The sequence below is a fragment of the Hippoglossus stenolepis genome, chromosome 9, assembly GCF_022539355.2.
Source record: "Hippoglossus stenolepis isolate QCI-W04-F060 chromosome 9, HSTE1.2, whole genome shotgun sequence".
Taxonomy (NCBI): domain Eukaryota; kingdom Metazoa; phylum Chordata; class Actinopteri; order Pleuronectiformes; family Pleuronectidae; genus Hippoglossus; species Hippoglossus stenolepis.
In genome coordinates this window covers 3076428-3104158 of record NC_061491.1, presented here as the reverse complement: position 1 = coordinate 3104158, position 27731 = coordinate 3076428, and the positions used below count along the sequence as shown (strand labels likewise).

Here is a 27731-nt window from a genome sequence, read left to right as displayed (position 1 = left end):
TTACAGGAGATTGAAATTGTTCCAAACCACTTCAGTAACCCTAACCCCAATTTTTTCTGTGAAAGAGACAGTTCTCTCGGTGGGGGGGTGGTTTGTTTTAGGGTTAGGGTTATAAGGGACGGCCTTTCTGAATGTTTATATCAAGAGAAAGCCCAACAAACAGACAAAAACATGAAAAAGAGCACCATTGAACAAACTACAAGAACAAAATGTTCAAGAAATAAATATTATAAAAAATAAGTGCAGTACGGGCATGCATAAAACATTTGTGTAATATTAATTATCAAAATTGTCTATAAAAACGTTTTTGTTAGTGAAACACAGCACAGGTCTTACAATTGCACCTGTATTAAAAAAGGTGTGTTCAAAATGGGCCAAAGACCTGTGCAGCCAATGAGAATTATGGTGGGGGGGCAGGGGGACCCCAGGCGGCAGTGGTAGTCTGGGAGGGGAAGAAATGGGAATATTATTGGGGGTTGCTGTGGAGAAAATGAGGCTACTTGTCGTTGAGACCTTTTGGTATAGTGGTGTCTAATCTGAAAATCCATATCTTTTCTGTCCTCTGTCCAGTGGTTCTATGATTATTGTCTTATTATAATATGCATAAGTGTTTACAGTCATGCTCACAAATGTTGCTTTTTCTTTCTTCTCCTAGGACCTGTGGCTACCTTATTTCAACATCACAACAGATATCACAGCTTCCTCCATGAGAGTACACACTGACGGTCTGTCACACTTTTATTTCTACTTTAAAAAATGACATCAACATTTGATATATTTCTGTCATCCCTAATGAATCCCTGGAGACTTACTAGCAGCAGCAGAGTGATTTATTGATCAGAACGACTGTCCCAAAATGGAAATGGTCTGTTCAATTCAATACAGATTAGACAAAATGACAAAATCCTGCATGTAGGCAGTGAAATCTGCTAAATCTTTGAAACAAATCTGCGCATAGAGCTGAAGATTTGAAGATTTTTTCCATTTTCAGATATCTCTCAACCAGTCAATTATACCACTACCTCTCTCCTGCTCAGGCTCGTTGTGGAGGTATGTCAGGGCCAGTATGTCATTGTCTGGTTACCTGCCCCCTCTGTGTGATCCTAAAGATGGACATTTACTCATGGACGGAGGCTACATCAACAACCTGCCTGGTGAGGAGCTCTGTTCCTGTTTCATATGAGGGATAATGATGTAAAAATCTAAATCAAATTTTCTGTGTGAGACCATTATTTTTTGTTTATTAGCATGTTGATAGGGCACAACTGACAAGGATGAGGAAACATTTTCTGTTATGGATACAGCTGCTGCCTATTAGAATATTCTAATGAACTCATTCAAGCTTCTTAAACAGGCCTTACGTTCTTGTAAAAAATATTTAAACCCTTCAAACTATTTAGTTTCTTTATGCAATGGCTAAGCATTTACAATGTTTAATTTTGGGATGTTGTTATAGCTAATTGGAATGTGTACCTGATGTCGACATGGATCTGTATCTTTTGAAGTGTGAATGCCATCACAGGTATCCTTGAATCAAGTAAATAAGTATAGAGTTTTCCTGACATTTGGACTCAACTTGTCCTGTTCCACCACAATTTTTCCCTGCCGTAGATGACTTTTAATCTGAGGGTCCAGGGTTCAAATCCCTGTTCAGGCGATGTTCTCCTCTAAAAGGAGTTACTTTGAAGTTAGTTAGGTAGGGTAATAACAAAACAAGGCTGTTTTCACTAGCATGTCTTTGTATGCTTATATAACCTCTCAGTTATCCAAGTTGGAAGTTAATAAGTGAGTTATGGCATTTTTCATGCTGGATCTGTGTTCTAAAGTGTGTATGCCATAACAGCTTTCCTGAATCAAGTCAAGTATCTGCAAGTACAGAGTTTTCCCTGAGATTTGGGGCTCAACCTGGGCTATGGTCCTGTTCGACCCACAAGTACCCAGAAGTATTCGCTTTTCCTTGCCGAGATGCCCTGCTGACTGCCCAACTGTATGAAGTGGTGGTGTCGTTGTTGGAAGTAGTGTATGTGTATGTAAAGGGATTTGGATTTGTTGCCAATTTTTCGTCCAAAAGATAAGTCTCGAAGCCTGGATAGCTCAGACTTGTAGAGCATCAGACTTTAATCTGAGGGTCCAGGGTTCAAGTCCCTGTTCAGGCGATGTCTTCCTTTTATGGGAGTTTCATTCAAATTACGATTAGGTATGGTAAAAATGAAAACAAGGCCGGGCTTCACGCATCATGTTTTGGACGATATATACCCTCACAGTTATCGGTAAGATGGAAGAAAATATGTGTGTTATGGCTGCTTCATGCTGGATCTGTGTCTTCTGAAGTGTGTATGCCATAACAGGTATCCTTGAACCAAGTCAGTCAGTCTGCAAGTTAGAGTTTTCCTGAGATTTGGGCTCAACTTGTGCTATGGTCCTGTTCCGCCATTGTCTCAGTTATTACATTTTTCCTTGCCGTAATGCCCTTCAACTGCCCAACTGTATGAAGTGGTAGGTTGCCGTTGTTGGTAGCAGTGTATGTGTATGTAAAGGGAATCTGACTTTCAAAGCACTTTTCTATCCAAAAGAAATTGCTCTGAAGCCCTGGTATCTCTTAGACGGTATAGCATCAGACTTTAATCTGGAGGGTCCAGGGTTCAAGTCCCTGTTCAGGCGATATATATTCCTCTATAGGACTTACATGGAAAATACTATTAGGTAGGGTAATAACAAAAACAAGTCCTCTCTCACTATCATGTCTTTGGATGCTTATATACCCTCAGAGTTATCCAAGCTGGAAGTTACTGTTAGTTGGCATTTTTCATGCTGGATCTGTGTCTTCTAGAAGTGTAAGTGCTATAACAGTTTCCTGAAATCAAGTCAATAAGTCTGCAAGTATAGAGTTTTCCTGAGATTTGGGCTCAACTTGGGCTATGGTCCTGTTCGACCACAAGTACCAGAAGTATTCGTTTTTTCTGCTTCGGGTAGAGTGCCTTTCGACTGCCCAACTGTATGAAGTGGAAGGCTTGTTGGCAGCAGTGTATGTTTATGTAAAGCGGAATTTAATTTCGTGGCTCATTTTTTCATCGAAAAGAAATTGCTCAGCCTGGGATAGCTCTAGACGGTAGAGCATCAGACTTTCAATCTGAGGGCCCAGGGTTCAAGTCCCTGTTCAGGCGATATATTCCTCTTATAGACTTACATGAAAATACTATTAGGTAGGTAATAACAAAACAAGTCCTCTCTCCACTATCATGTCTTTGATGCTTATATACCTCAGAGTTATCCAAGTTGAAGTTAATATGAGTTATGGCATTTTTTCATGCTGGATCTGTGGCCTTCTGAAGTGTGTATGCCATAACAGCTTTCCCAACCAAGTCAATAAGTCTGCAAGTATAGAGTTTTCCTGAGATTTGGCTCAACTTGGGCTATGGTCCTGTTCGACCACAAGTACCCAGAAGTATTCGCTTTTCCTTGCCAGAATGCCCTTCAACTGCCCAACTGTATGAAGTGGTAGGCTGCCATTGTTGCAGCAGTGTATGTGTATGTAAAGGGGAATTGACTTCTGCCAATTTTCATCCAAAAGAAATTGCTCAAGCCTGGGTAGCTCAGACGGTAGAGCATCAGACTTTTTAATCTGAGGGGTCCAGGGTTCAAGTCCTGTTCAGGCGTATATATTCCTCCTTATAGGACTTGGCATGGAAAATACTATTAGGTAGGGTAATAACAAAACAAGTCCCTTCCACTATCATGTCTTGGATGTTTATATACCTCAGAGTTATCCAAGTTGGAAGTTAATATGCTATGGCATTTTTCATGCTGGTAATCTGTGTCTTCTTGAATTGTGTATGCCATACCAGCTTCCTGAATCAAGTCAATAAGCCTGCAAGTATAGAGTTTCTTCTGAGATTTGGGCTCAACTTGTGCTATGGTCCTGTTCCCACACAAGGTCTCAGAAGCATACATTTTCCTGCTGCAATGCCCTTCAACCGCCCAACTGTATGAAGTGGTAGGTTGCCGTTGTTGGTAGCAGGGAGTGTGGCGTATGTAAAGGGGAATTGACTCGTGCGAATTTTTCATCCAAAAGTACTGCTCTCAAGCCTGGGTGGCTCAGACGGCAGAGCATCAGACTTTAATCTGAGGGTCCAGGGTTCAAGTCCCTGTCTTGAGCGATGTACTCCTTTTTAAGGGAGTTTCATTCAAATTACCATTAGGTACGGTAAAACAAACAAGGCCAATTTCACAATCATTTCCTTTGGACGTATATATACCCTCAGCATCGAAAAGATGGAACATAATATGTGTGTTATGGCTGCTTTCATGCTGGATCTGTGTCTTCTGAAGTGTGTATGCCATAACAGCTTTCCCTGAATCAAGTCAATAAGTCTGCAAGTATAGAGTTTTCCTGGAGATTTGGGCTCAACTTGGCTATGGTCCTGTTCGACCGTTCACAAGTACCCAGAAGTAGCCTGCTTCCTTAAGCCGTAGATGCCTCATCAGCTCAATCACATGAAGTGTAGGTTGCTGTTGTTGGTAGCAGTGTATGTTTATGTAAAGCGGAATTCGACTTCTGTCATTTTTCATCGAAAGAAATTGCTCGGGAAGCCCGAAGCAGTTTCAGACGGCAGAGCATCAGATCTTTTTAATCTGAGGGTCCAGGTTCAAGTCCCTGTTCAGGGCGATATATTCTTATAGGACTTACATGGAAATAATGGCTAGGTAGGGTAATAACAAAACAAGTCCTTTCCACTATCATGTCTTTGGATGCTTATATACCCTCAGAGTTATCCAAGTTGGAAGTTAATAGTGAGTTATGGTATTTTTCATGCTGGATCTGTGTCTTCTGAAGTGTGACAAGTAAAATAGGTATCCCTGAATCTAGTCAATGGGGCATAGAGTATTCTGAGATTTGGGCTCAACTTGGGCTATGGTCCCACCTGACCACAAGTACCTAGAAGTATCTTGCTTTTCCTGTCAGATGCCGCTCGACTGCCCAACTGTAAGGAAGTGGTAGCTTGTCGTTGTTTGAAGTCGTGTATGTGTGTGTAAGAGGATTTGGACTGTTGGCACTGTCCAAAGATAGCTCAAGCCTGGATAGTCTAGGACGGTAGAGCATCAGACTTTAATCTGAGGGTCCAGGGTTCAAGTCCGTTCAGGCGATGTACTTTAAGGGAGTTTTATTCAAATTACTATTAGGTACTTCTAAAATAAACAAAATCAAGGCCAATTTCTACAACCATTTCTTTGGACGTATATATACCCTCTACAGTTATCGAAAAGATGGAACATAATATGTGTGTTATGGCTGCTTTCATGCTGGATCTGTGCTCCTGAAGTGTGGGAGGCTATAACAGGTATCCTTGAATCAAGCTGCAAGCTCCGGTAAGACAGAGTTTTCCTGAGATTTGGGCTCACCAATATGGTCCCACCACCACAAGTACCCAGAAGTATCTGCTTCCTGCCGTAATGCCCTTCAACTGCCTCAACTGTATGAAGTGGTAGGTTGCCATTGTTGGTAGCAGTGTATGTGTATGAAGGGGAATTGACTTTTCGTGCGAATTTTTCATCCAAAAGAAATTGCTCTCTAAGCCCGGGTAGCTCAGACGGTAGAGCATCAGACTTTAATCTGAGGGTCCAGGGTTCAAGTCCCCAATTCAGGCGTATATATTCCTCTTATAGGGACTTACATGGAAAATACCATTAGGTAGGGTAACAACAAACAAGTCCTCTTCCACTATCATGTCTTTGATGCTTATATACCCTCAGAGTTATCCAAGTTGAAGTTAATAAGTGCGTATGGTATTTTTCATGCTGGATCTGTGTCTTCTGAATTGTGTATGCCATAACAGCTTCCCTGAATCAAGTCAATAAGTCTGCAAGTATAGAGTTTTCCTGAGATTTGGGCTCAACTTGTGCTATGCATCCTGTTCCCACAAGGTTCTGTGAAGTATACATTTTCCTTGCTGTGAATGCCCTCAACTGCCCAACTGTATGAAGTAGTAGGTTGACGTTGTTGGTAGCAGTATGTATGTAGGTGGAATTGACTGCACAATTTTCATCCAAAAGAAATTGCTCAAGCCCGGGGTAGCTCAGACGGTAGAGCATCAGACTTTTAGACCTGAGGGGTCCAGGGTTCAAGTCCCTGTTCAGGCGATATTCCTCTTATAGGACTTACATGGAAATACTATTAGGTAGGGGGTAATAACAAAACAAGTCCTCTTCCAGTACTGGTCTTCGGATGCTTATACCCTCAGAGTTATCCGTTGGAAGTTAATAAGTGAGTTATGGCATTTTTCATGCTGGGATCTGTGGCTCTCTGAAGTGTGTATGCTATAACAGGTATCCTTGAACCAAGTCGTAAGTCTATAAGATAGAGTTTTCCTGAGATTTGGGCTCAACTTAGCAGGGTCCTGTTCCACACAAGGTCTCAGAAGTATACATTTTCCTTGCCGGGAATGCCCTTCAACTGCCCAACTGTATGAAGTAGGTTGCTGTTGTTGGTAGCAGTGTATGCATGCATGTAATTCACTCGTGCGAATTTTCATCCAAAGAAATTGCTCGAAGCCTGGGTATCTCAGACGGTATAGCATCAGACTTTAATCTGGAGGGTCCAGGGTTCAAGTCCCTGTTCAGGCTTATATTCCTTATAGGACTTACATGGAAAATACTATTAGGTAGGGTAATAACAAAATGTCCTCTTCCACTATCATGTCTTTGGATGCTTATATACCTCAGAGTTATCCAAGCTGGGTTAATAAGTTGAGTTATGGCATTTTTCATGCTGGATCTGTGTCTTCTGGAAGTGTGTATGCCACAACAGCTTTCTGAATCAAGTCAATAAGTCTGCAAGTATAGAGTTTTCCTGAGATTTGGGCTCAACTTGGGCTATGGTCCTGTTCGACCACAAGTACCCAGAAGTATTCTGTTTTTCCTTGCCTAGATGCCCTTCGACTGCCCAACTGTATGAAGTGGTAGGTTGCCATTGTTTGAAGTAGTGTATGTGTATGTAAAGGGATTTGGACTTGTTGCGAATTTTTCATCCAAAGATATTGCTCTCGAAGCCTGGATAGCTCAGACGGTAGAGCATCAGACTTTAATCTGAGGGTCCAGGGTTCAAGTCCCTGTTCAGGCGATATATTCCTCTTATAGGACTTACATGGAAAATACTATTAGGTAGGGTAATAACAAAACAAGTCCTCTTCCACTATCATGTCTTTGGATGCTTATATACCCTCAGAGTTATCCAAGTTGGAAGTTAATAAGTGAGTTATGGCATTTTTCATGCTGGATCTGTGTCTTCTGAAGTGTGTATGCCATAACAGGTATCCCTGAATCTAGTCAATAAGTCTGCAAGTATAGAGTATTCCTGAGATTTGGGCTCAACTTGGGCTATGGTCCTGTTCGACCACAAGTACCCAGAAGTATTCGTTTTTCCTTGCCGTAGATGCCCTTCGACTGCCCAACTGTATGAAGTGGTAGGTTGTCGTTGTTTGAAGTAGTGTATGTGTGTGTAAAGGGGATTTGGACTTGTTGCGAATTTTTCGTCCAAAAGATACAGCTCTCGAAGCCTGGATAGCTCAGACGGTAGAGCATCAGACTTTTAATCTGAGGGTCCAGGGTTCAAGTCCCTGTTCAGGCGATATATTCCTTTTATAGGACTTACATGGAAAATACTATTAGGTAGGGTAATAACAAAACAAGTCCTCTTCCACTATCATGTCTTTGGATGCTTATATACCCTCAGAGTTATCCAAGTTGGAAGTTAATAAGTGAGTTATGGCATTTTTCATGCTGGATCTGTGTCTTCTGAAGTGTGTATGCCATAACAGCTTTCCCTGAATCAAGTCAATAAGTCTGCAAGTATAGAGTTTTCCTGAGATTTGGGCTCAACTTGGGCTATGGTCCTGTTCGACCACAAGTACCCAGAAGTATTCGTTTTTCCTTGCCGTAGATGCCCTTCGACTGCCCAACTGTATGAAGTGGTAGGTTGCCGTTGTTGGTAGCAGTGTATGTGTATGTAAAGCGGAATTTGGACTTCGTGCTCATTTTTCATCGAAAAGAAATTGCTCTCGAAGCCTGGATAGCTCAGACGGTAGAGCATCAGACTTTTAATCTGAGGGTCCAGGGTTCAAGTCCCTGTTCAGGCGATATATTCCTCTTATAGGACTTACATGGAAAATACTATTAGGTAGGGTAATAACAAAACAAGTCCTCTTCCACTATCATGTCTTTGGATGCTTATATACCCTCAGAGTTATCCAAGTTGGAAGTTAATAAGTGAGTTATGGCTGCTTTCATGCTGGATCTGTGTCTTCTGAAGTGTGTATGCCATAACAGGTATCCCTGAATCAAGTCAATAAGTCTGCAAGTATAGAGTATTCCTGAGATTTGGGCTCAACTTGGGCTATGGTCCTGTTCGACCACAAGTACCCAGAAGTATTCGTTTTTCCTTGCCGTATATGCCCTTCGACTGCCCAACTGTATGAAGTGGTAGGTTGTCGTTGTTTGAAGTAGTGTATGTGTGTGTAAAGGGGATTTGGACTTGTTGCGAATTTTTCGTCCAAAAGATACAGCTCTCGAAGCCTGGATAGCTCAGACGGTAGAGCATCAGACTTTTAATCTGAGGGTCCAGGGTTCAAGTCCCTGTTCAGGCGATATATTCCTCTTATAGGACTTACATGGAAAATACTATTAGGTAGGGTAATAACAAAACAAGTCCTCTTCCACTATCATGTCTTTGGATGCTTATATACCCTCAGAGTTATCCAAGTTGGAAGTTAATAAGTGAGTTATGGCATTTTTCATGCTGGATCTGTGTCTTCTGAAGTGTGTATGCCATAACAGGTATCCCTGAATCTAGTCAATAAGTCTGCAAGTATAGAGTATTCCTGAGATTTGGGCTCAACTTGGGCTATGGTCCTGTTCGACCACAAGTACCCAGAAGTATTCGTTTTTCCTTGCCGTAGATGCCCTTCGACTGCCCAACTGTATGAAGTGGTAGGTTGTCGTTGTTGGTAGTGTATGTGTGTGTAAAGGGGATTTGGACTTGTTCTGAATTTTTCATCCAAAAGATAAAGCTCTCGAAGCCTGCATAGCTCAGACGGTAGAGCATCAGACTTTTAATCTGAGGGTCCAGGGCTCAAGTCCCTGTTCAGGCGATGTACTCCTCTTAAGGGAGTTTCATTCAAATTACTATTAGGTACGGTAAAAACAAAACAAGGCCGATTTCACTATCATGTCTTTGGACGTATATATATCCTCACAGTTATCGAAAAGATTCAACATAATATGTGTGTTATGGCTGCTTTCATGCTGGATCTGTGTCTTCTGAAGTGTGTATGCCATAACAGGTATCCTTGAATCAAGTCAGTAAGTCTGCAAGCATAGAGTTTTCCTGAGATTTGGGCTCAACTTGTGCTATGGTCCTGTTCCGCCACAAGGTCTCAGAAGTATACATTTTTCCTTGCCGTAAATGCCCTTCAACTGCCCAACTGTATGAAGTGGTAGGTTGCCGTTGTTGGTAGCAGTGTATGTGTATGTAAAGGGGAATTCGGACTTCGTGCGAATTTTTCATCCAAAAGAAATTGCTCTCGAAGCCTGGGTAGCTCAGACGGTAGAGCATCAGACTTTTAATCTGAGGGTCCAGGGTTCAAGTCCCTGTTCAGGCGATATATTCCTCTTATAGGACTTACATGGAAAATACTATTAGGTAGGGTAATAACAAAACAAGTCCTCTTCCACTATCATGTCTTTGGATGCTTATATACCCTCAGAGTTATCCAAGTTGGAAGTTAATAAGTGAGTTATGGCATTTTTCATGCTGGATCTGTGTCTTCTGAAGTGTGTATGCCATAACAGGTATCCCTGAATCTAGTCAATAAGTCTGCAAGTATAGAGTATTCCTGAGATTTGGGCTCAACTTGGGCTATGGTCCTGTTCGACCACAAGTACCCAGAAGTATTCGTTTTTCCTTGCCGTATATGCCCTTCGACTGCCCAACTGTATGAAGTGGTAGGTTGTCGTTGTTTGAAGTAGTGTATGTGTGTGTAAAGGGGATTTGGACTTGTTGCGAATTTTTCGTCCAAAAGATACAGCTCTCGAAGCCTGGATAGCTCAGACGGTAGAGCATCAGACTTTTAATCTGAGGGTCCAGGGTTCAAGTCCCTGTTCAGGCGATGTACTCCTCTTAAGGGAGTTTCATTCAAATTACTATTAGGTACGGTAAAAACAAAACAAGGCCGATTTCACTATCATGTCTTTGGACGTATATATATCCTCACAGTTATCGAAAAGATTCAACATAATATGTGTGTTATGGCTGCTTTCATGCTGGATCTGTGTCTTCTGAAGTGTGTATGCCATAACAGGTATCCTTGAATCAAGTCAGTAAGTCTGCAAGCATAGAGTTTTCCTGAGATTTGGGCTCAACTTGTGCTATGGTCCTGTTCCGCCACAAGGTCTCAGAAGTATACATTTTTCCTTGCCGTAAATGCCCTTCAACTGCCCAACTGTATGAAGTGGTAGGTTGCCGTTGTTGGTAGCAGTGTATGTGTATGTAAAGGGGAATTCGGACTTCGTGCGAATTTTCATCCAAAAGAAATTGCTCTCGAAGCCTGGGTAGCTCAGACGGTAGAGCATCAGACTTTAATCTGAGGGTCCAGGGTTCAAGTCCCTGTTCAGGCGATATAGTCTTATAGGACTTACATGGAAAATACTATTAGGTAGGGTAATAACAAAACAAGTCCTCTTCCACTATCATGTCTTTGGATGCTTATATACCCTCAGAGTTATCCAAGTTGGAAGTTAATAAGTGAGTTATGGCTGCTTTCATGCTGGATCTGTGTCTTCTGAAGTGTGTATGCCATCACAGGTATCCTTGAATCAAGTCAATCAGTTTTGAGTTTTACTGACATTTGGGCTCAACTTGTGCTATGGTCCTGTTTCACCACAAGTACCCAGAAGTATTAATATATCCTTGCCGTGGATGCCCTTCGACTGCCCAACTGTATGAAGTAAGCTAAGTTTAACTTTTAAGCCCAGTTGTGTTACCAGTCCATGAAAAGGGGGAAAATGTCCTTTTTGATGTGCTGTTTGAAGTCCAGTGAAGTGGTCTTGCTGGTTTGTGACTCCTGTTGTTGTTGTTGTTCTGCCTGCAAGACTCTGTGTTGGGTTGAAGCCCTTAAGCAGGCTCTCAGGGTTGCTGCCTTTTTGGAAGGCTTGTGGCAGGCCTGCATGGAGGTTGGAAGAGCTTGGGTTGGGAGAATGTCTCCCTCGCTGGGTGAGCAGGAGAGGTACACCTCTCCTCCAGGAGAAGTTATAAGGAAGAGAGAGATATTAAGATTTACAAATTAAAGTTAAAACTTTGTTAAAAACCTCACTCATTTAGGATCAGTCCTCTGTATGTTGAAGAGAAGAATGCCATGAAGAGATGACCTGTTGCATTTAAGTTATCAGAATCTACCATGTACAAGGTTTTTTCTGTTGAAGTAAAAAGGGCTCTGGTGGATTTTCTTACTGTGGCAGTGCAGTGCTGATGGTCTGTTAGCTCACATAACCTAAGATTATGAGAATAATTTAAGCATCACAGTAGATTCAAGAAAACCTGGTTGTTAGCAGGAAAATATTTAAAGAAGTGCAGACCTAAAAGATAAAAGTCAAACCTTTTCATGGTCAGTTTATGAAATACACTCAAGACCTAGAATGCTGTTTAAGTGCATTTGTCCTATTTTTGTATCTAGCTGATGTGGCACACTCAATGGGGGCCAAGGTTGTGATTGCAATTGATGTTGGAAGCCAGGATGAAACCAACTTGACCAACTACGGTGACTCTCTGAACGGCTGGTGGCTGCTGTGGAAACGGTTCAACCCACTGGCTGAGAAGGTCAAGGTACACTGTCGTCTGTAAATTATTATTACAATTATCTCCAAGTCATATCCAGACCCTCCTGGATGTGTTAACATATGTCACCCGTGAATTAATACACGTTACATAGATAGTCATTCAGAGATAGATAGTCATTCATTTTGGTGGTTGAGTTGTGTTCTTGCAAAAGTATCTCACTGATTCTTGAAAAGTGGGACAAAACTGGATCCAATGTTAAATAAAACATTTAAATAAAACCTTAAGCTCAGACAAATTAAACTACATGTATGTATAGTATTTACCATGTACTAAGCTACTGAGCTATGCTTTGATACAACCTCCCAAATTTTCTCTTTTTTAACAAAATTTGCTGTTTGCCTTGCCATCTTGTGTCAACACCATCAGACACCAAAAACACAAATTAATTTAAACTTACATTAAGCTTGACCTATAAAAACTATATCAAAAACAAAATAGCACCAAGGCTGACAGAGCCCTCAAGAAAATTGTATAATAGAACTTAACTTTACCTTAAACACCTATCAAAACGTTTTTAAGAAAAAAAACATTGTCATGTTAGGAGACGGACTACATTGTCACATATGACCAACAATTCCTCAAAAAATATGAAATATCATACTGAAATATTCTCAAAATATTCATCGGACAGAGGCTACATAGACCTGACAGGGTTGACCCATATCTGACGGAGGAGACAAAAACACAAAAAGAACACTCAATATTATTAACCATATTTTCCTGTACTAGAGAGGGAGTGTGTCTATGTATCTTCACCATTATGTGTGTGTAAGCCCTATGTTCCCTCAACTAAACCCTGATAGAGTTTAATTCACAAAAGCAATAAAAAATGCTAATGCCACATTTTTAGTATTTATATATTATTAGACAAACTAATAATCCATATTTGACTCAAATTACAATAAACACAAATGATTCCTTCCCTTTGAATGTCAACTCTGTCAGACAGAAGATCTGACGGAGTTGACTTCTGTCGGTGTTGACAGAATAGGCGTTTTATTCACAAAACAAATGGAGTTCATGTAGCAGCCATTTTCTTTTCAGCTTGATACTAGATGGTAACATAACCTATTTCAGAAGAATAAAATGATCTAAACATTCCAAACAATTTCCTCAGAGAAAACAAAAGAGTTCATAATATAACCAAAACAACAAAAACTTAAAATACTCTTATTTAAGAGTCAAAGTCCAGAATCATGACACACCAGAGCTCCTGCAGCTGTCAGTGTGTTTCCTCCAAAACAATGTGCTGGGCCAGCTATTGGCCCTTTTTACAAGCAGCCAAGCCCCTGAGAACTTATTCACCACTGGCTGTTTTTGTCTTTATATGATCCATTTCGATGTACTAGCTAGTAGTGGTGACATCGTAGTGACGGTTATTTGAGTGAAAGGGAAGTAGTTCAAAGTTATGTTACAGGATTTCACAATGAAATAAATCCTTGTGCAGACTAGGCTTCATATAAGCGGATTTAGATGGTAAAAATAATGCACAATCGTTTTAATTTCTCATTTCTCCAGAAAAAAAACATACAAACCTTTAGTTGCCGGCCCGCGTACCCGCAGGTACCAGACCCACTGCATGGTTCTACTCTGCATGACCATATTTCACAAACACTAGGCTCCATTATAGTCAACAACAACTACAGGTAACAGACCCTGCTCTTAAGTGATGAGGTTTACAGAGATGCACAGGTTCTGTTTCCGATCAGTGGTTGAATTTCCACTTGCAGGTCCTGAACATGGCAGAGATCCAAACCCGGCTCGCTTATGTTTGCTGCGTGCGGCAGCTGGAACTGGTCAAAGACAGTGAGTATTGCGAGTACATTCGACCGCCCATCAACCACTACGGCACCCTAGAGTTTGGCAAGTTCGACGAGATTGCTGTGAGTTTCCCCTCTGTTTTTCTCAATGCCATTCTCCATGTCTCCTCCACCCGTAAATCTCACCCTAACCCCCTGTCACTTTGAACGCAGGAGGTTGGATACCAGCATGGGAAGACACTGTTCGATGTGTGGCAGCGCAGCGGGGTGGTGGACAGTATGCTGAAGGACAGACATCTGGAAGACTTCCACAAGACCAAACCTGGCGATGTGAGTAAAATCTAGATTTTAAAACTGTTATCAAGTTGTTTTATTTGATTCTACTTGCAGTAAGCTGTGTCATTATTGTTGATGATGAGGCCCACCACTGCTGTGTTATCAGCAAGCCCCACTGGTAAAAAAAAAACAATAACACCCACTAACATCTAGGTTTTGTCTGAAATGAGAATGGATACAGTCAATATACACTCCCGGATCAAATGACTCGATTCCCTGCACAATCTGTCAAATTGTGCTTAAAAGTTGTTCAGCACATCCGATAGGGAAGCATGACTGTCACAAGTCTGTGAGGGGGTTATATAATCTGTGAAGGCCAAGTGCTGTGTTTACATGTGCACAATCTCCTCCTCTTTTATTGGTACACTGCTGCCTTGTACTGCAATGTACCAATTTACTGCCCCCAACTACTGTATCTTGAATCGTCCTCTGCAACTGGGAGAAATACATATCACATCGCTTGGGCTATGCAACATATAGACAATACCAGGATTTAAATGTGCACAAAGTTACACAAAATGCCAGTGCATGCAATCAAGTTTGCATAGATTAAAATATGTAAACAAGTTTTATATCAAAATTGGAAAGCTACGGCTATATCAAATAGGTGAAGATTTTGTCATCACAAGGTCTCTGTTGATCTCATAGGCTGTAGGTTGATCTACACAGACATGAAAATAAATCTTTTGTTATTTAAACTTTTAGTAGGTGTTTTTTTGATGACAGTTGATGTTTTAAATGTATTATCTAAATGTGATGTACTGAAGCTGATACATACTCATTGGAATGATGCAATGTGTCTTTCAGGTGGTCACGTGCCCGAACGCCTCTTTCACAGACCTGGCGGAGATTGTGTCAAGAATAGAACCTGTGAAGAATGCCCTAATCAATGGTTAGTTATCAATAACATATTGAACTATCAACTGAAAATGTCATATACATATACATGGAGAAAATTCCCCAAAATATAAATGGCTGCATTTGATTCATGGTATTTAGGCAATAGCTTTGAATGCTATTTATTTTACAAAATCTCTAATACAATTGAAGGAATTACAAAGACATGATCTGCAGTGTCAGATACATGTCTGATATAATATCCACATACATTTTTTTACCTTTTGTTCATATCAGAAGTTTGTGGATAAGATCTGACAAGGGTTTTTTAAGTCCAAATGATCTAACATCTTTGTGAAAAGCTATATAATTAATACAGAAAAATGATTCATCTAAAATGACAAAAATGGGTGGACATGTTGTCTTGTCCTGTCTGCCTTCAGAGGAAATGTCTGATGAATACCAGACAGACTATGATGAGGAGGCTGTGGAAAGCGCTCTGTCTGACTTTGAGGCGTTCACCGCCGGCAGCGAGCAAACAGAAGGAGAGGAGACAGCGGACACGGCTGAAACAGTATGTATAAAAAAAGTGTAAAAATAAAACTTCCCAATCACTTGTTTTATTTTGATTAATACAGACACACAACACAAATAACTAATAATAAAGGAATATAAGTATATATAAGTAATGTAACTTTTGATTTTCCATCTTTTTCACAGGATGAAGAAATTCATATCCGAGGTTGACCCCGAACGAAGAATGCTCCACATAATCTTAGGACGTAGCATCCATCAAGGCTGCGACTACCTGCCAGCTACTGGTCCACAACACACATGTGTGAATGAAGTAGGGTACAGACATGTTGCTGATACCCGTGTCCAGTGACTTGCTCAAGGAGACTTCAGCAGAACACAGAACTGTAAATGAATGCAGTAAATTTAATCAAGTATCAAAACCTGCTAGTAAAAGAAGATAGTTTTAATTGTGTCAAGATCCCCAGTGTGTCTCTTAGAAAGTGATTTTAACTGTTCAGTGACAACAACCCAGGTTTGTGCTTGTCATGGAGTTCGTGAGACACTGTGCATCTGTGAGAAGAGTGAAAATGGGAAAATACAAAGAACTCCATCAGATCTCTGGAGGAAGTACAGCAGGACATTTTTTTAATGATCTAATTTAACAACAGGGTGTAATATTTGTTTAGCTTTTCTCAAACATAAATTAGAGTGTAGTGTCAGGAATTATGAAATTGTATGTTAATGCACTACAGCCTTTCAACATACATTTCATCATAAGCAGTCAATTTTTGTGACAGTTTTATGTATAGCTGGTTCATACTATAATAACCTCAGAGTCCTGAAGCAGTATAATGCAACTCATCATGTTTACTTAGAAGTTCAAACATTAAACATATGTTCTCCGTGTGGCTGCAGTAAACTTCAAGTAGTGTTAACCTCATTTCTGTATGAAAATGAGAGGATTTGTCCTTTTTCAGAGCAGAGCCATGTGCACACTATAGGTGTGACAAAATAATGTGAACTGTGACTAATAAACTTTAAATAATGTACTTCTTACACATGTCTGGTCTTTTTGGGTTTATCACACACTTCATACAGAACTACCAAGTTTTGAAACTGTATATCCAGTGCTACCCCCTCAATTTTTCAATTTAAACCAGATTAAAAAAATGTCAAATTGATTTTGTCAAAAGCAATTTGTCATAAAAACAATTAGCCTGCTTGCTTAAGGTTTGACTGTGGTCATGGTTCATGAGAAATCAACACAAACATCAACAACCTCTTGCCTTTCTGGACTTTGTTACTTCACTACTTCTTCCAGCTCATGTCAGCCAGCAGTCATAATTACTTCAGCCGTCAGAAACCATTAATATATTCTATTGTAGTTTCTAGCCATTTTCTGACTCATCAAATGAAATCATGCAAGCTGACTCAAACACCAAACTTAAACATGGCCTAAGTTATGAGAAAAGGAATGATCCTGTAATTCTCTATGTTTTTACTGAAGTGTATTCAGTTAAAAACAATAACACATATACAATACATTTTGCAAATGATGGGAGAAGTTTAATGCCTTAAAAGTTCATATCATTGTCTCTGTTCTTTGCTTTGTTCATCATGGACTCTCAGCCCTCTGCGTCTTGCAGTTGGAGGCAGCTTGGGGTCTTTGTCCTTCTTGAGTACACTTGTGCAGATTCTCTTAATTTGGCCTGGAGTACTTAACTGGAGCGTTCTTGATCTTCAGGCAGTTTGAAGAAGCTGTTTAACTCTGTGGTGAGAGAGGATGACCATTTCAGGTTGGTGTCCTGATGACCAGCCACTGATGAAGGAACTGGGTAATATTTTTAATTAAGACCAAGTAAAACAGACATCAGTGTGTGCCGTTTCAGCCAATTGCCCTCCTTGTTTCTATAGTCATGTTTAAGAACTGAATTAGAGAAAAATGAGTAAGTAAAACGTTTAAATTTTAGAGACGTCTTGCACTTAACAGAGAGATCAAACTATGTAGGCTACTCTGAACAACAAAAACACAACCACAAACTCAGCTCTATGTTCAACCAGTATAACAAAGTACAAACTATTAAATGTATCTACGGTATTTTTTATGTTGGATCACAACACCTTCAGTACCTTCACTACATTGCCCAGTCGATGCCACCAATCGATAGTACAATTTACAGTGGCTTTCTCTCTCTCTCTCTCTCTCTCTCTCTCTCTCTCTCTCTCTCTCTCTCTCTCTCTGTCCCTCTCCCGGCCCCCCCCCCCTCCTCCCCTCTTTCTCTACCATTTTTCTCTGCTCAACCCAAATGGTCAAGACAGATACACAGTGAGTCTGGTTCTGTTGGAGGTTTTTTTCAGTTAAAAGTAGTTTTTAGTTTTTCTCGCTCCACAGTCACAAAGTGCTGCTCATTGTGGGAACTGTTGGTTTCTCTATAGTATTGTAAGGTCTCGATCTTACTATGTGAAGTTCCTTTAGAGTTGCTGTGATTTGAATTAAATTCTTCAACTCCAGAAGTTAATAAAGAAAGACTCAGAAGCACACCAAACATGACGGATGTCTCATACGCTATTTATTCAACATTCAGACAGATTCATCTGTGTGGTCTGTAGTCGTGTCTCACTTTCTTTGAACAGTCTCTTTGATTGCGTTGTTCATTTACAATAACGTAGCATAATTCAAGCAGGAAGACTGTACCGGTGTTACTGCGATAAACACATACAACACAACTACTGGTGTTTCAAAAGCATCTTACAGCCATCTGCAAGTATAACAACTCAAAGTTACACTCACACATGTACAGAGTCACTTTGAATTGTTTTACTTAATCTTGTGGTTTTATCTTTGAAAATAAGAAATAAAAATAAGAAAACCACTTGGCTTTTGGACTCCACAGTATAGTGAATTACAAACTTCAGAGTCAGTGTGAGTCACAGACCCATCCAGTGGACTTTTGGGATTATATAGCAGGTTGTGTTTTTGTCAGTGATGAATGTTTTTTCTTTGTCATTGAGTGTGTTCCTGCATCCACTGACAGAATCTGCGTGAGTACTTTGTTGGTCTCATCGTGGAAAAGGCTCTGCCTGGGTAACGGAGGCTTTTCCACAGGTTCTCCAGTTTTTTCTTCCAGTTGTAGACAGTAAAAATGTCAATGATGCCCACAAAGTAGCGTCGGTCTGGCCCATCAATCACATGAATGGCATTTTTGCAATTGGGCAGAAGCCTGTGATGATGCTCGTGAAAATCCTGGAGCACTGAGTCGGTCCTGGTTTCTTTAGCGGCCCAGTTTATCTCCTGGAGGGGGATCCCCTCACTAGCACTCTCAGCTGCTGCCTGTGGCTGGCCTGACCCACAGTCTGTGGTATCAGGTACCCTCTCACCCCGGGTCTCTGATAGTAGTGGGTTTGTGGGGGGGTCTTCCTCTGTGGGACTAACATCTAAGTCCACAGACCTATAAAAGAGAGAAAAATTTGCAGAACACGAGCAGAGCTTACTATGAAACACCAACAAAGTCAGTCTAACAAACTGGATTCATGTTTTTCATTCATTCATGACATCAAATTACATAAATACACAAGACTGAAGAATATTGCTTAAAGGGATAGTCATCATCTACTCACCACGCCGATGGAGGGGTGGGTGAAGCATTTTGATGTCATTTCAAGTCGAATTTGAATGTCGGGGCTTACAGACACTTGAATGACATCACTGAAGCAGTATGGAAGTATTTTCTGTTTTTTTTCCTCCTTTTTTTTCTGTTTTTAAGAATCGGTCACCATTTACTTCAACTGTATTGGCTGCAACACTGTTTACCCCTGAAACTAAAAAAGTGTTTTGTGGACTCAAACACTTCACCCACCCCTCCATCAGCATAGTGGTGAGTAGATAATGTAGATCATTTTTCGGTGAACTATCCCTTTAAGGTTTCTGATTAGGTTTGTTTGTGGCTTTTGAAGTGTTTGACCATTTAAAAGTAGCAGTGCTTCTCACACCTAAAGGAGCAGGATGCCCAATTCAAGAGTGCTATGATGGGCAGTGTAGATCAATGAATGGCAATGGGATGTCAGGACTAAACCATATTGTGGTCATATTTTCATCATTTTTTACACAACTACAGTATTGTTGACACTTTTCATGTGCACAACAGAGTGCAGTGCTACTGTATGATCCTTCATCCTCTCTATCACAGCTAGCTTTTCACTTAGCCTTGTACTGTGGCCATTTAGTTTCATTTCATCAGTGTAAGATTTGAATTATCATAGATGTCCTTAACTTTCTCTACTGAAGGAGAATTCCATTAAATATTCAAGTGCCCTAAAAGTTTGACTTAAGGCCCGATTATCATCTTTAATGTTTTACAGTTTGGAAGATAATAATCAGGCCTGTCTTACAAGGCAAATCTTTAGTCATAACCCATTTCTACATCTATGGCAAGTAATTCCAATTGTTTAGAGAGAAACTGAGATTTTATCTTCTGAGTCAAGTCAAAGTCAAAGTGACTTTTTATACAAATTTTTACACCTTCTCCCTTTGCCATTGTAGCCGTGGGGTCTCCAACATAGCTACTCATGACATGAGTAGAGCATGGCGTTGCCAGAGAAATGCTGAAGTTCATCTCTGATGGCGACCAACTCTAATGGGTCCACTTGTTGTTAAATTACAGACTAGAATGACACGCAGTAGCGCGCAAATCTCCACCAAGGCCCAAAAATCCCCTTAAATTCAATCAATCTGCAAATTTCACACACTGATTTTTTCATTAAAGGGGACATAGCATGCAAATTCCACTTTGTTAGTGCTTCTACAGGTTAATGTGGGTATCTGGCATGTCTACCAACCCAAAAACTCTGGGGAAAAAACACTCGCGCGTTTTGTTATAGTTCCTCTAAGTCAGAAACGTCATGCTTGAGCGACTCGATTGCGCTTCCTGGGTATTGTGTCGTAACAATACACTGGAAGTCTCCCTACATGGTCTTGGCCCACCCCCCCCCGTCCCGTCCCGTCCCCCCACACTCGTTACTTCCGGGTTTACACCGGAGGCTGCGAGGCAGCGCAGCGCCGTTCCCAAGCACGCAGCCGGGCTGTTCACACGGGACGAGCATTTCTCCGCTGGTCAGCCCGCGATTCACTCACATGTGGCATTTGTCTGGATCGTTGGGACTGGGAGGCTGCAGCAGCTGCTCGGGAGCGACCGCTCGCTCTCCCGTGCGTGAGCTGGAATTTGTGTCAGCGCCACACAGCGCACAGCAGTGTGGAGGACTTCCGCAGTGTTCAGCGCTACTGTAACCCCCGAACCCCGACATTCAACGGGTACAACAACAAGCGGAGAAAGCAGAATCGCGGGCTGACCTTATATGTACAGTCTATGGGGCTGACCAGCGGAGAAATGCTCGTCCCGTGTGAACAGCCAGGCGGCTGCGCGCTTGAGAACGGCGCTGCGCTGCCTCGCAGCGGTCTTCCACACTGCCAGCTGTGTGGAAGACTTCCGCAGTGTTCAGCTCTACTGTATGCCGGGTTACAGTAGTTCCGCCGGGTTACAGTAGTTCCGCCGGGTTACAGTAGTTCCGCCGGGGTACACCGGACGCGGAAGTGCCGCTGCGAGGCAGCGCAGCGCCGTTCTCCAGCACGCAGCCGCCTGGCTGTTCACACGGGACGAGCATTTCTCCGCTGGTCAGCCCCATAGACTGTATATATAAGGTCAGCCCGCGATTCTGCTTTCTCCGCTTGTTGTTGTACCCGTTGAATGTCGGGGTTCGGGGGTAAATGATGGTCTTCATAGCCCCCCACCTCTCTTTCTCTCTCTGTCTGTCTGCTTGTGTGCTTGTAGTGGATGGGCAGAGGGGGACATTTAATTATGTGATTGGGAAAATTAAAACTCCAGGACAACAAGGGGAATACAAAGTATGGGATGCATATTTGATAATTTATATCATATAAAATATGTAATTTATATCGTTTAAAATCATGGGGGGGGGGGAGCTGGCTCATTAGCATTTAAAGGAACAGGCACTCAAAACAGGTCACTCTGTGGAGGGCTGTTTTATACAGGGTAAAAAGGGTGCTGTTTTATATGATCCTTGTGGTATTTTGACCAAAGTATGTTACAGACATTTCATTAAGACCCCAAGGAACCATATCAACTTGTGGTAAAATGGGCATGCTATGTCCCCTTTAAGTTCCATAAATCATTTCCATAGAAATTATTGAGATGGTCAAAAAAAAAGAATGTTTAAAAAAATCTAAAATCTGTTCATTTGTCCTGATCCAAGGTAAAATGTTTAGTGTGGTTAAATTACTAATTAAGCACACTGTTCATCTGCTGCATGTCCTGGGGAGAAGACAGTGATATTCATATTCCTCAGAACAAGTGTTTGACTTCATTAAGTCTCATGTGCTTCGGGAGTCGCTGACGAAACTTGTGAATATTCAGCCATAACTTGCAACTTAGTTTCATCCACAGAGGAGGCAGGAGCAACATGGAGGAAAGCAGAGAGCAGGCAGCATGTGTGTACCTTTCAGGCTCTTTAAATAAAATTAAATAATTGACCCTAATGGCCATGCATTCCCAATCATCATTAAGTAATATTTGGCCAAGTGGAAGTGTATAGTGAAAAAAGTAGAATGGAACCTAGAACAGAGCTTTAAAGCACTCTGTGCACAGAGGAGCCACCACTGTCTCCCTTTGACACACAACAATCAGTACCTGCTCATTTGAAACCTACTTTGTGGCACGAACAACCAGATTTGCCAAAGAGTGTTTTCCTTCGCGCTCGTCTCGGTGCAGAGGTTGATGGGCCAGCAGGAGACTGTAGTCCAGCACATTGAGCCCCTGAAGAAAGGCAGCGTCCACTTTCACTTGATCAGCAAACCAGGGTTTGTCTTGACCTGCAGCAACCACACAAACATTTCCATTCGGTGTGCCCTTACAATTTATATGACTATGGAAACAAGTAGAGTAAGTGCAGGGGTGAGGACACTCACCTAATGCAATGTACTGCCCTTCAAAGTTATTGTCCTTCAGCACTTTTATCATTTGTTTTCCCCCGGTGTCAGGGTTAGTCCATCTACCCACTTCACAGCCTTTAATGTCGTATCTGTGCAACAGAAATATCACTTTATATACCGGGCAGAGATCCACACAGCAGAACTCAGGGTGAACATAGATGCTCTACCTGATATTGATCCTCTCATCAGGGTAAAACACACTCTGCATCAGGATGAAGTACTTCTGGAGAGCGGACAGACATCACTGCATTGTAGTACTGTTACTGTTAGGATATATTGGATATAATGACTTGTTATCTGGAGGAAATACCTTTATTTGATTTGGAATAACAATCTTGTAGACACCTGGAAAGAGAAAAGAAGGAAGCACATTATTAAATCCTGATTTTCCTATATGATTTAAAAAGTGAAACTGTCAATATAAAAAATTGGGAAGCAGTGAATTCAGGTATAATAAGCAACACTTCTTTTGATTGGAAAAGTACAGGTTAGTGGTCTTGTCCTCAACAGAATGTGTCATGATGGAACAGGACACATCTGTGTCAGCAGTGGAGGTGACTCACCCTGTTAACCCAGACCTCTTACCTAGAAATCTCACCATCAGTGAGTGAGGGTATTTCTCCAGGTGGTCCATGTATGCCTGCAGATTGGACAGGAGAAACCTGACCTCCCTTCTGCTCTGGGTCTTTAGGAAGAACCACTTGTCATTTCTGAAACCAAGCACAGCCACGTCAATCTCATTACCAGAAAAACCCTGAATATGATAAATGACAGTGTTTTTTTCATATCTAGAGTCAACAATTTTAAAATTCTCCCTCTCTACACTTGCGTGGAACTGTATAGTTAAGGTTAGAGAAAGCTCATGGTTTAAGGTTAATTATTTGACTGTATTGGCAGAGTTAGATGTGCTGCTTTTTGTGCCACAGCTGCTGACATGAACTATGGCAACAGAGGCACCAGTTCTGCAAACCTAACAGTAAAAATGCTGATAGCATATTTTAAATCCTTACTTTACCATTCTGAAGCAGATCTTAAATCTTAGAACAAAATAATAACTACCAAAATGGTAGATCCCATACCCCTGCTGGGAACCCAACAAATTATACAAAAAAAAATGTTGAAATAGAAAATGATAAAAATCTTTCTTAAAAACACACAAACCAATGTGGATCTTCTCTGTGTGGGGGTACAACACACAGCATATGACCCAATCACTTATTGTCATTATTGTCATACGTTTCACTCAACCTCCAAACCCCTAACACCTTTATAAGAGCCACACTACTTCCTCCACTGGCCCTGCAGGTTTGAGGTGCAGAATCCTTAAAAGTGGACATAGTTCCTGGGCTGAAGCATGTACATGTGAATATGTATGTGTGTTTTTGTGCTTGAAAATGAGCACTTTGGTGTCAGATTAGTTTGAAATCAGAGTCATCATGAAATTAGGTAAAGGGTTAGTCAATGTGTGTTTCAGATGATCATGCTCACGTGACAAAGAAATCTGCCTTGCTTTTAGAGTTGCTGACAAACTGGAGGTAGTAGCCACCCAAGCAGAGGGAGTTCAGGTATTCCTCCTCTGTGATGTCCAGTGAACGCCTCAGTTTAGCAAATACTGGTGCTGCAAACGTCTGTATCTCAAAGCCCTGGAAGTTAAGGATTAAAAAACATTTTAGAGGAACTCATAGAACAACAAAATTAAATTATGAATGGCCAAGGGCATTCAAATATTCAAAGCATTCAAAGTTGCTGTTAGAATAACAAGTGATATGATCACTTGCCTCGTGGGTTTGAGTTTCCTCTGCCTTGAAATGCTCCTCTGTGAGTGTATCCTGTGTAAAAAGGCCAAGAGTTCCTCAGATCATGATCATGTTTACATCCAACCAGTGGCCTTAAATGAGATGAGCGTTCACCTCAGGTGGTGTGTCCATAGAGGCCTGGATTACAGCCTGCATGCCTTCTTTAATTACGCATGTCAGATGATAGAATTCGTGCTCTGGGTTGATCTCAAACACCCCCAACATCCTCCACTGCTGTCTCAAACGCCACCAGACCCTTCGCCTGGTGGCGCCGGATGTGCCGACAGCTTTTTTCCGTGGCATCTGTGCTGCCAGACAGACATCAGTTCAACAAAAAGGCATTAACTCAGTTAAACATGAAATAGTAGTAGTAGTAGTAGTATTAATAATCTATTCATCAGGCTTTATGGACATTAACATTTCATAAATTCAGTATATGGATAAAAAGAGACAACTATAATTTAAAAACGAACTATGCATACACAAATGTAGCCATAAATTTGAATCATTACACAGAATTTTATGTTTGTGTTACATAAAAAACAATAAGCATAAACCAAAGAGCATAATAAAGGTTTAAGAATAAACCTTAAGTTGTTAAATGTAGATACACACATACTCAGGGCAGTTTAAACAGCCATACTACAGGCAGGGCTGAGTACACTGTTCTATCAAAGAGAGAAGCCTCATTAGGTAAAAACATATGATTTGTCCTGAAAAGCTAAACACACAAGTACTGTATATATATATATATATATAGTACTGTATATATTCAGGGAGCTCTTACCTGGACCGTCTTGCTGGGACTATAAAACACAGCAAATGGTTCACACAATTTGTCTGCCCACACAGTCTGTCTTGCCTTTGTGGATATACTGCGCCCTCCTACTAGCTCCGCATTCCTGGCAGGTTAGACAAGCTCTGCAGGGTGTGCCACGTGCACAAGCAAAGGTGTGTGGCGTGTTATTTTTCTTTCCTGTTCTACAAGGAGGTAATCCTGAAGAGAGCAGTCACCCTATACCAGTGATGAGATTTTAAAGTTTGTCCTTTCACAGGATCAGGAGAGATGGTGTAACTTTAATTCAATTTCAATTTTATTTGTACAGCGCCAAATCGTGATATTCATTATCTCAAGGCACTTTACATCGAAGGTTAAGACCTTAAGAATTTTACAGAAACCCAACAGTTCCCACAATGAGCAGCACTTTGATAACGGACCTGGCCTCAAACATCATAACAGTGTGTTAAAATACATGATTATAGTTACAATGACACAAGTATACCCTTAGCCAACATTGATTTGCCTCTCTAGCATCTCTCAGGGCATGAGATAAAATCCTGTCCTGTCACCTCCTTATGATGTGACCTTGGCATGATCAAATCCTCAAACCATTGTTTGGTCATGTGAATTTCCACAAAGTCCTGCATTGCCTCGACACTGAGAGTAGATCTTACAGTAAACTTTACATAGGATCAATCTCACATATGATAATCTCTATATGTCTCACATATAAAGGATTAGCATCATCTCTAACCTCCCAGTTCACCAACTGAATGCAGAGGACCAGCCGACTTGGTGATGGCTAGGCCATAAATTCAAGCTAAGTTAAAGTTTCTGAGGGGGCTAACCTGTAAAAAGTCTAATGGCCCCCCTCCCTCCCACAGGCCCCTTAGAGTATTTTTCCACTCACCTAGATTGTGTGTATCGGTACCAAGATTTGCTACCATTCAGCCAAAAGAGTCTCAGTAAAATCCTTGCATTTAGTAAAGATACCTTTTGTCAGTCCTCATGTTTGTTGTCTCATTTCCTGTTTTATTTAGAAACTTACATCTGGTTTCGTTTCAGGTCATTCAATTCTGATTCTCCTGTTTTCCCTGCGCCCAGATATCCTATCATGTCCAAATGTGTCATACCTCTCTTTAGTATTTAGTATCTGTGTTTCCCTCCTGTTTTTGTCAGTTTGTCTTGTTACCTTGAGCATAGCATTCCAGCATTTAGTCAGTCCAGTTCCTATGTGTATGACCTTTATCACCTTTCGAGTTTTGCCTTTAAGCCTGTGGATTTCTGGTACTTTAGCTTTCATCGGATTGATTCCTGTGTACTGAAATCTGCATTAAAAAGCTGTTTTCTTTTAGCTGGAACCTGCTTCCGTGTCTGCTCTTAGGTCCTGTATGACCACTGTGATACCACCTGTGTTGGCTGGTTGAGCTTGTGTTCTAGTTCATCCCAAAGGTGCAGGCTGGGATCTAAATCAGGCCTCTATAAAGGCAGAACAATTTCTTCAACACCCAAAGAGGAACAAGCATTTCTTCATGGACCTGGCTTTAATTGTGCAGGGTGCTGCACTTTCATGTTGGAGCAGGGAAGTCTCTTCACCAAGCTGCATGGTGTGTAAATGAATTGTGATTTCTCTCCATTATAATTAATGTACGGAGCCCATGAAAAGCTGGGACACATCAAGTACAACTAAATATCTTAAATACTTTTTCTTTCTTTAACATACAGTTGAGCAATTTTTCTTTATTTTGATGAACCAGATTCACAGTCTACAGATACTGAAACAATTTACTACAGAGAAGTACATTTTCTTCATGATGAAACTCACATGTTCAGCATGTTCATGTTTAGTCCTGCACCATCATGTCAGGAGTGTGGGTCCCATCCAGCTCCACAATCACTGCGGCCTGGTGAAGACGTTCTGTCTGATAGTGAAACATCTGTTCTCACTGGCTCTTCTGCTGGTTTTAATAAGAGCACGTAATGACATTTATTTCATATCCAGAGGGTTGTTTTTAAAATTCTGTTCAGTATATGGACATTAATGCTTAGGAAACTGAAATAACTCATACACATACACTGAAACCCTGTAATAAGTGCTTGAATAAAGGGGTTTCTTGTTATTTAAATGCATATTAAACATGTCTTAAATAATAAAAGCACATAATATATTGTATGCACAGGAGGCACTCTGTAAAATATTGAATAAATGCTAAAATTGGTTAAAATGCTCATGATAAAAATGACAGGTAGAAGAGGACAGGGGAGCGAAAGATGGAGGGTTAAAGGTTTTAATTACAACTAGGGCTACGTTGTAGCACTAACGGCCCGAGCACAGGCATTTTGAAGCCTGTTGCGGTTAGTGGAGAGATCGATCAATGTCCAAGCGCACATCTCCGCGTTGCATGCGTTTTGCGCACTGCGGCAAGGACAAACGCTTCACTTCCTGCGTCCGTCACGCGATGACTATCCTTGCCTGCTAATTGCTCATTACGGTCCACGCTATCATTTGCACATCACACTGAAAATGTTATGTAAATCGAATGATAGTTGTAAAACAAAGCTTACTTCCTGTTGCCAGTAGGTGGCGCCATCACTATTATTACGTACAGACTAATAGATCTGTTCAAGTAGGGGCTCTGAGGTAGCGTGAGCAATATTGTGTCAATTGGACAATGTTACCACAACTTCATTTTCACACTGATCAGTAGGTGGCGCTATGACCCTGCACTAATATTAATATATGGAGCTGTTCAGGTCAGGATTGTGATTATAGGTCAGCATTTGGGGGCCAGTTGGATAATGCAGAGTGGATTTA

The 27731-nt window shown here is 41.1% G+C and overlaps 2 protein-coding genes and 7 non-coding genes across 11 annotated transcripts in view; 8 read left to right on the top strand and 1 right to left on the bottom strand.

Moving 5' to 3' along the window:
• pnpla7b (patatin-like phospholipase domain containing 7b) overlaps positions 1 to 16392 on the top strand; it is a 35045-nt gene extending 18653 nt beyond the window's left edge. For both annotated transcript variants that reach the window (XM_035165219.1, XM_035165218.1), the window contains exons 28-35: positions 656 to 725; positions 1038 to 1154; positions 11724 to 11872; positions 13618 to 13770; positions 13861 to 13977; positions 14791 to 14875; positions 15264 to 15394; positions 15541 to 16392. In XM_035165219.1, coding sequence (XP_035021110.1) covers positions 656 to 725; positions 1038 to 1154; positions 11724 to 11872; positions 13618 to 13770; positions 13861 to 13977; positions 14791 to 14875; positions 15264 to 15394; positions 15541 to 15567 — 849 coding nt within the window. In that variant the 3' untranslated portion in view covers positions 15568 to 16392. The remainder of the gene's footprint in view (positions 1 to 655; positions 726 to 1037; positions 1155 to 11723; positions 11873 to 13617; positions 13771 to 13860; positions 13978 to 14790; positions 14876 to 15263; positions 15395 to 15540) is intronic.
• trnak-uuu lies at positions 3090 to 3164 on the top strand. The gene has a single exon. It is a non-coding gene; the product is annotated as a tRNA-Glu (tRNA).
• trnak-uuu lies at positions 7552 to 7624 on the top strand. Its single transcript has one exon. It is a non-coding gene; the product is annotated as a tRNA-Lys (tRNA).
• On the top strand, positions 8060 to 8132 carry trnak-uuu. The gene has a single exon. It is a non-coding gene; the product is annotated as a tRNA-Lys (tRNA).
• trnak-uuu lies at positions 8567 to 8639 on the top strand. The gene has a single exon. It is a non-coding gene; the product is annotated as a tRNA-Lys (tRNA).
• Positions 9071 to 9143, top strand: trnak-uuu. The gene has a single exon. It is a non-coding gene; the product is annotated as a tRNA-Lys (tRNA).
• Positions 9581 to 9653, top strand: trnak-uuu. The gene has a single exon. It is a non-coding gene; the product is annotated as a tRNA-Lys (tRNA).
• On the top strand, positions 10088 to 10160 carry trnak-uuu. The gene has a single exon. It is a non-coding gene; the product is annotated as a tRNA-Lys (tRNA).
• A 1492-nt stretch (positions 16393 to 17884) lies between the features above and the next one.
• Positions 17885 to 25028, bottom strand: LOC118114477 (phosphatidylinositol 4-phosphate 5-kinase-like protein 1). 2 transcript variants are annotated; one of them, XM_035164909.2, is made up of 10 exons: positions 24923 to 25028; positions 24250 to 24443; positions 24118 to 24168; positions 23828 to 23982; positions 22925 to 23049; positions 22650 to 22684; positions 22507 to 22562; positions 22316 to 22428; positions 22057 to 22219; positions 17885 to 18785 (listed from the first exon to the last, which is right to left on the bottom strand). In XM_035164909.2, exons 2-10 carry the CDS (start codon positions 24436 to 24438, stop codon positions 18341 to 18343), a joined length of 1332 nt encoding a protein of 443 aa, XP_035020800.1. In that variant the 5' UTR covers positions 24439 to 24443; positions 24923 to 25028; the 3' UTR covers positions 17885 to 18340. The 2 variants fall into 2 exon arrangements, with proteins under 2 accessions (XP_035020800.1, XP_035020798.1); XM_035164907.2 differs by having other exon boundaries at positions 24250 to 24438; positions 24923 to 25015.
• Between the last annotated feature and the right edge of the window lie 2703 nt (positions 25029 to 27731).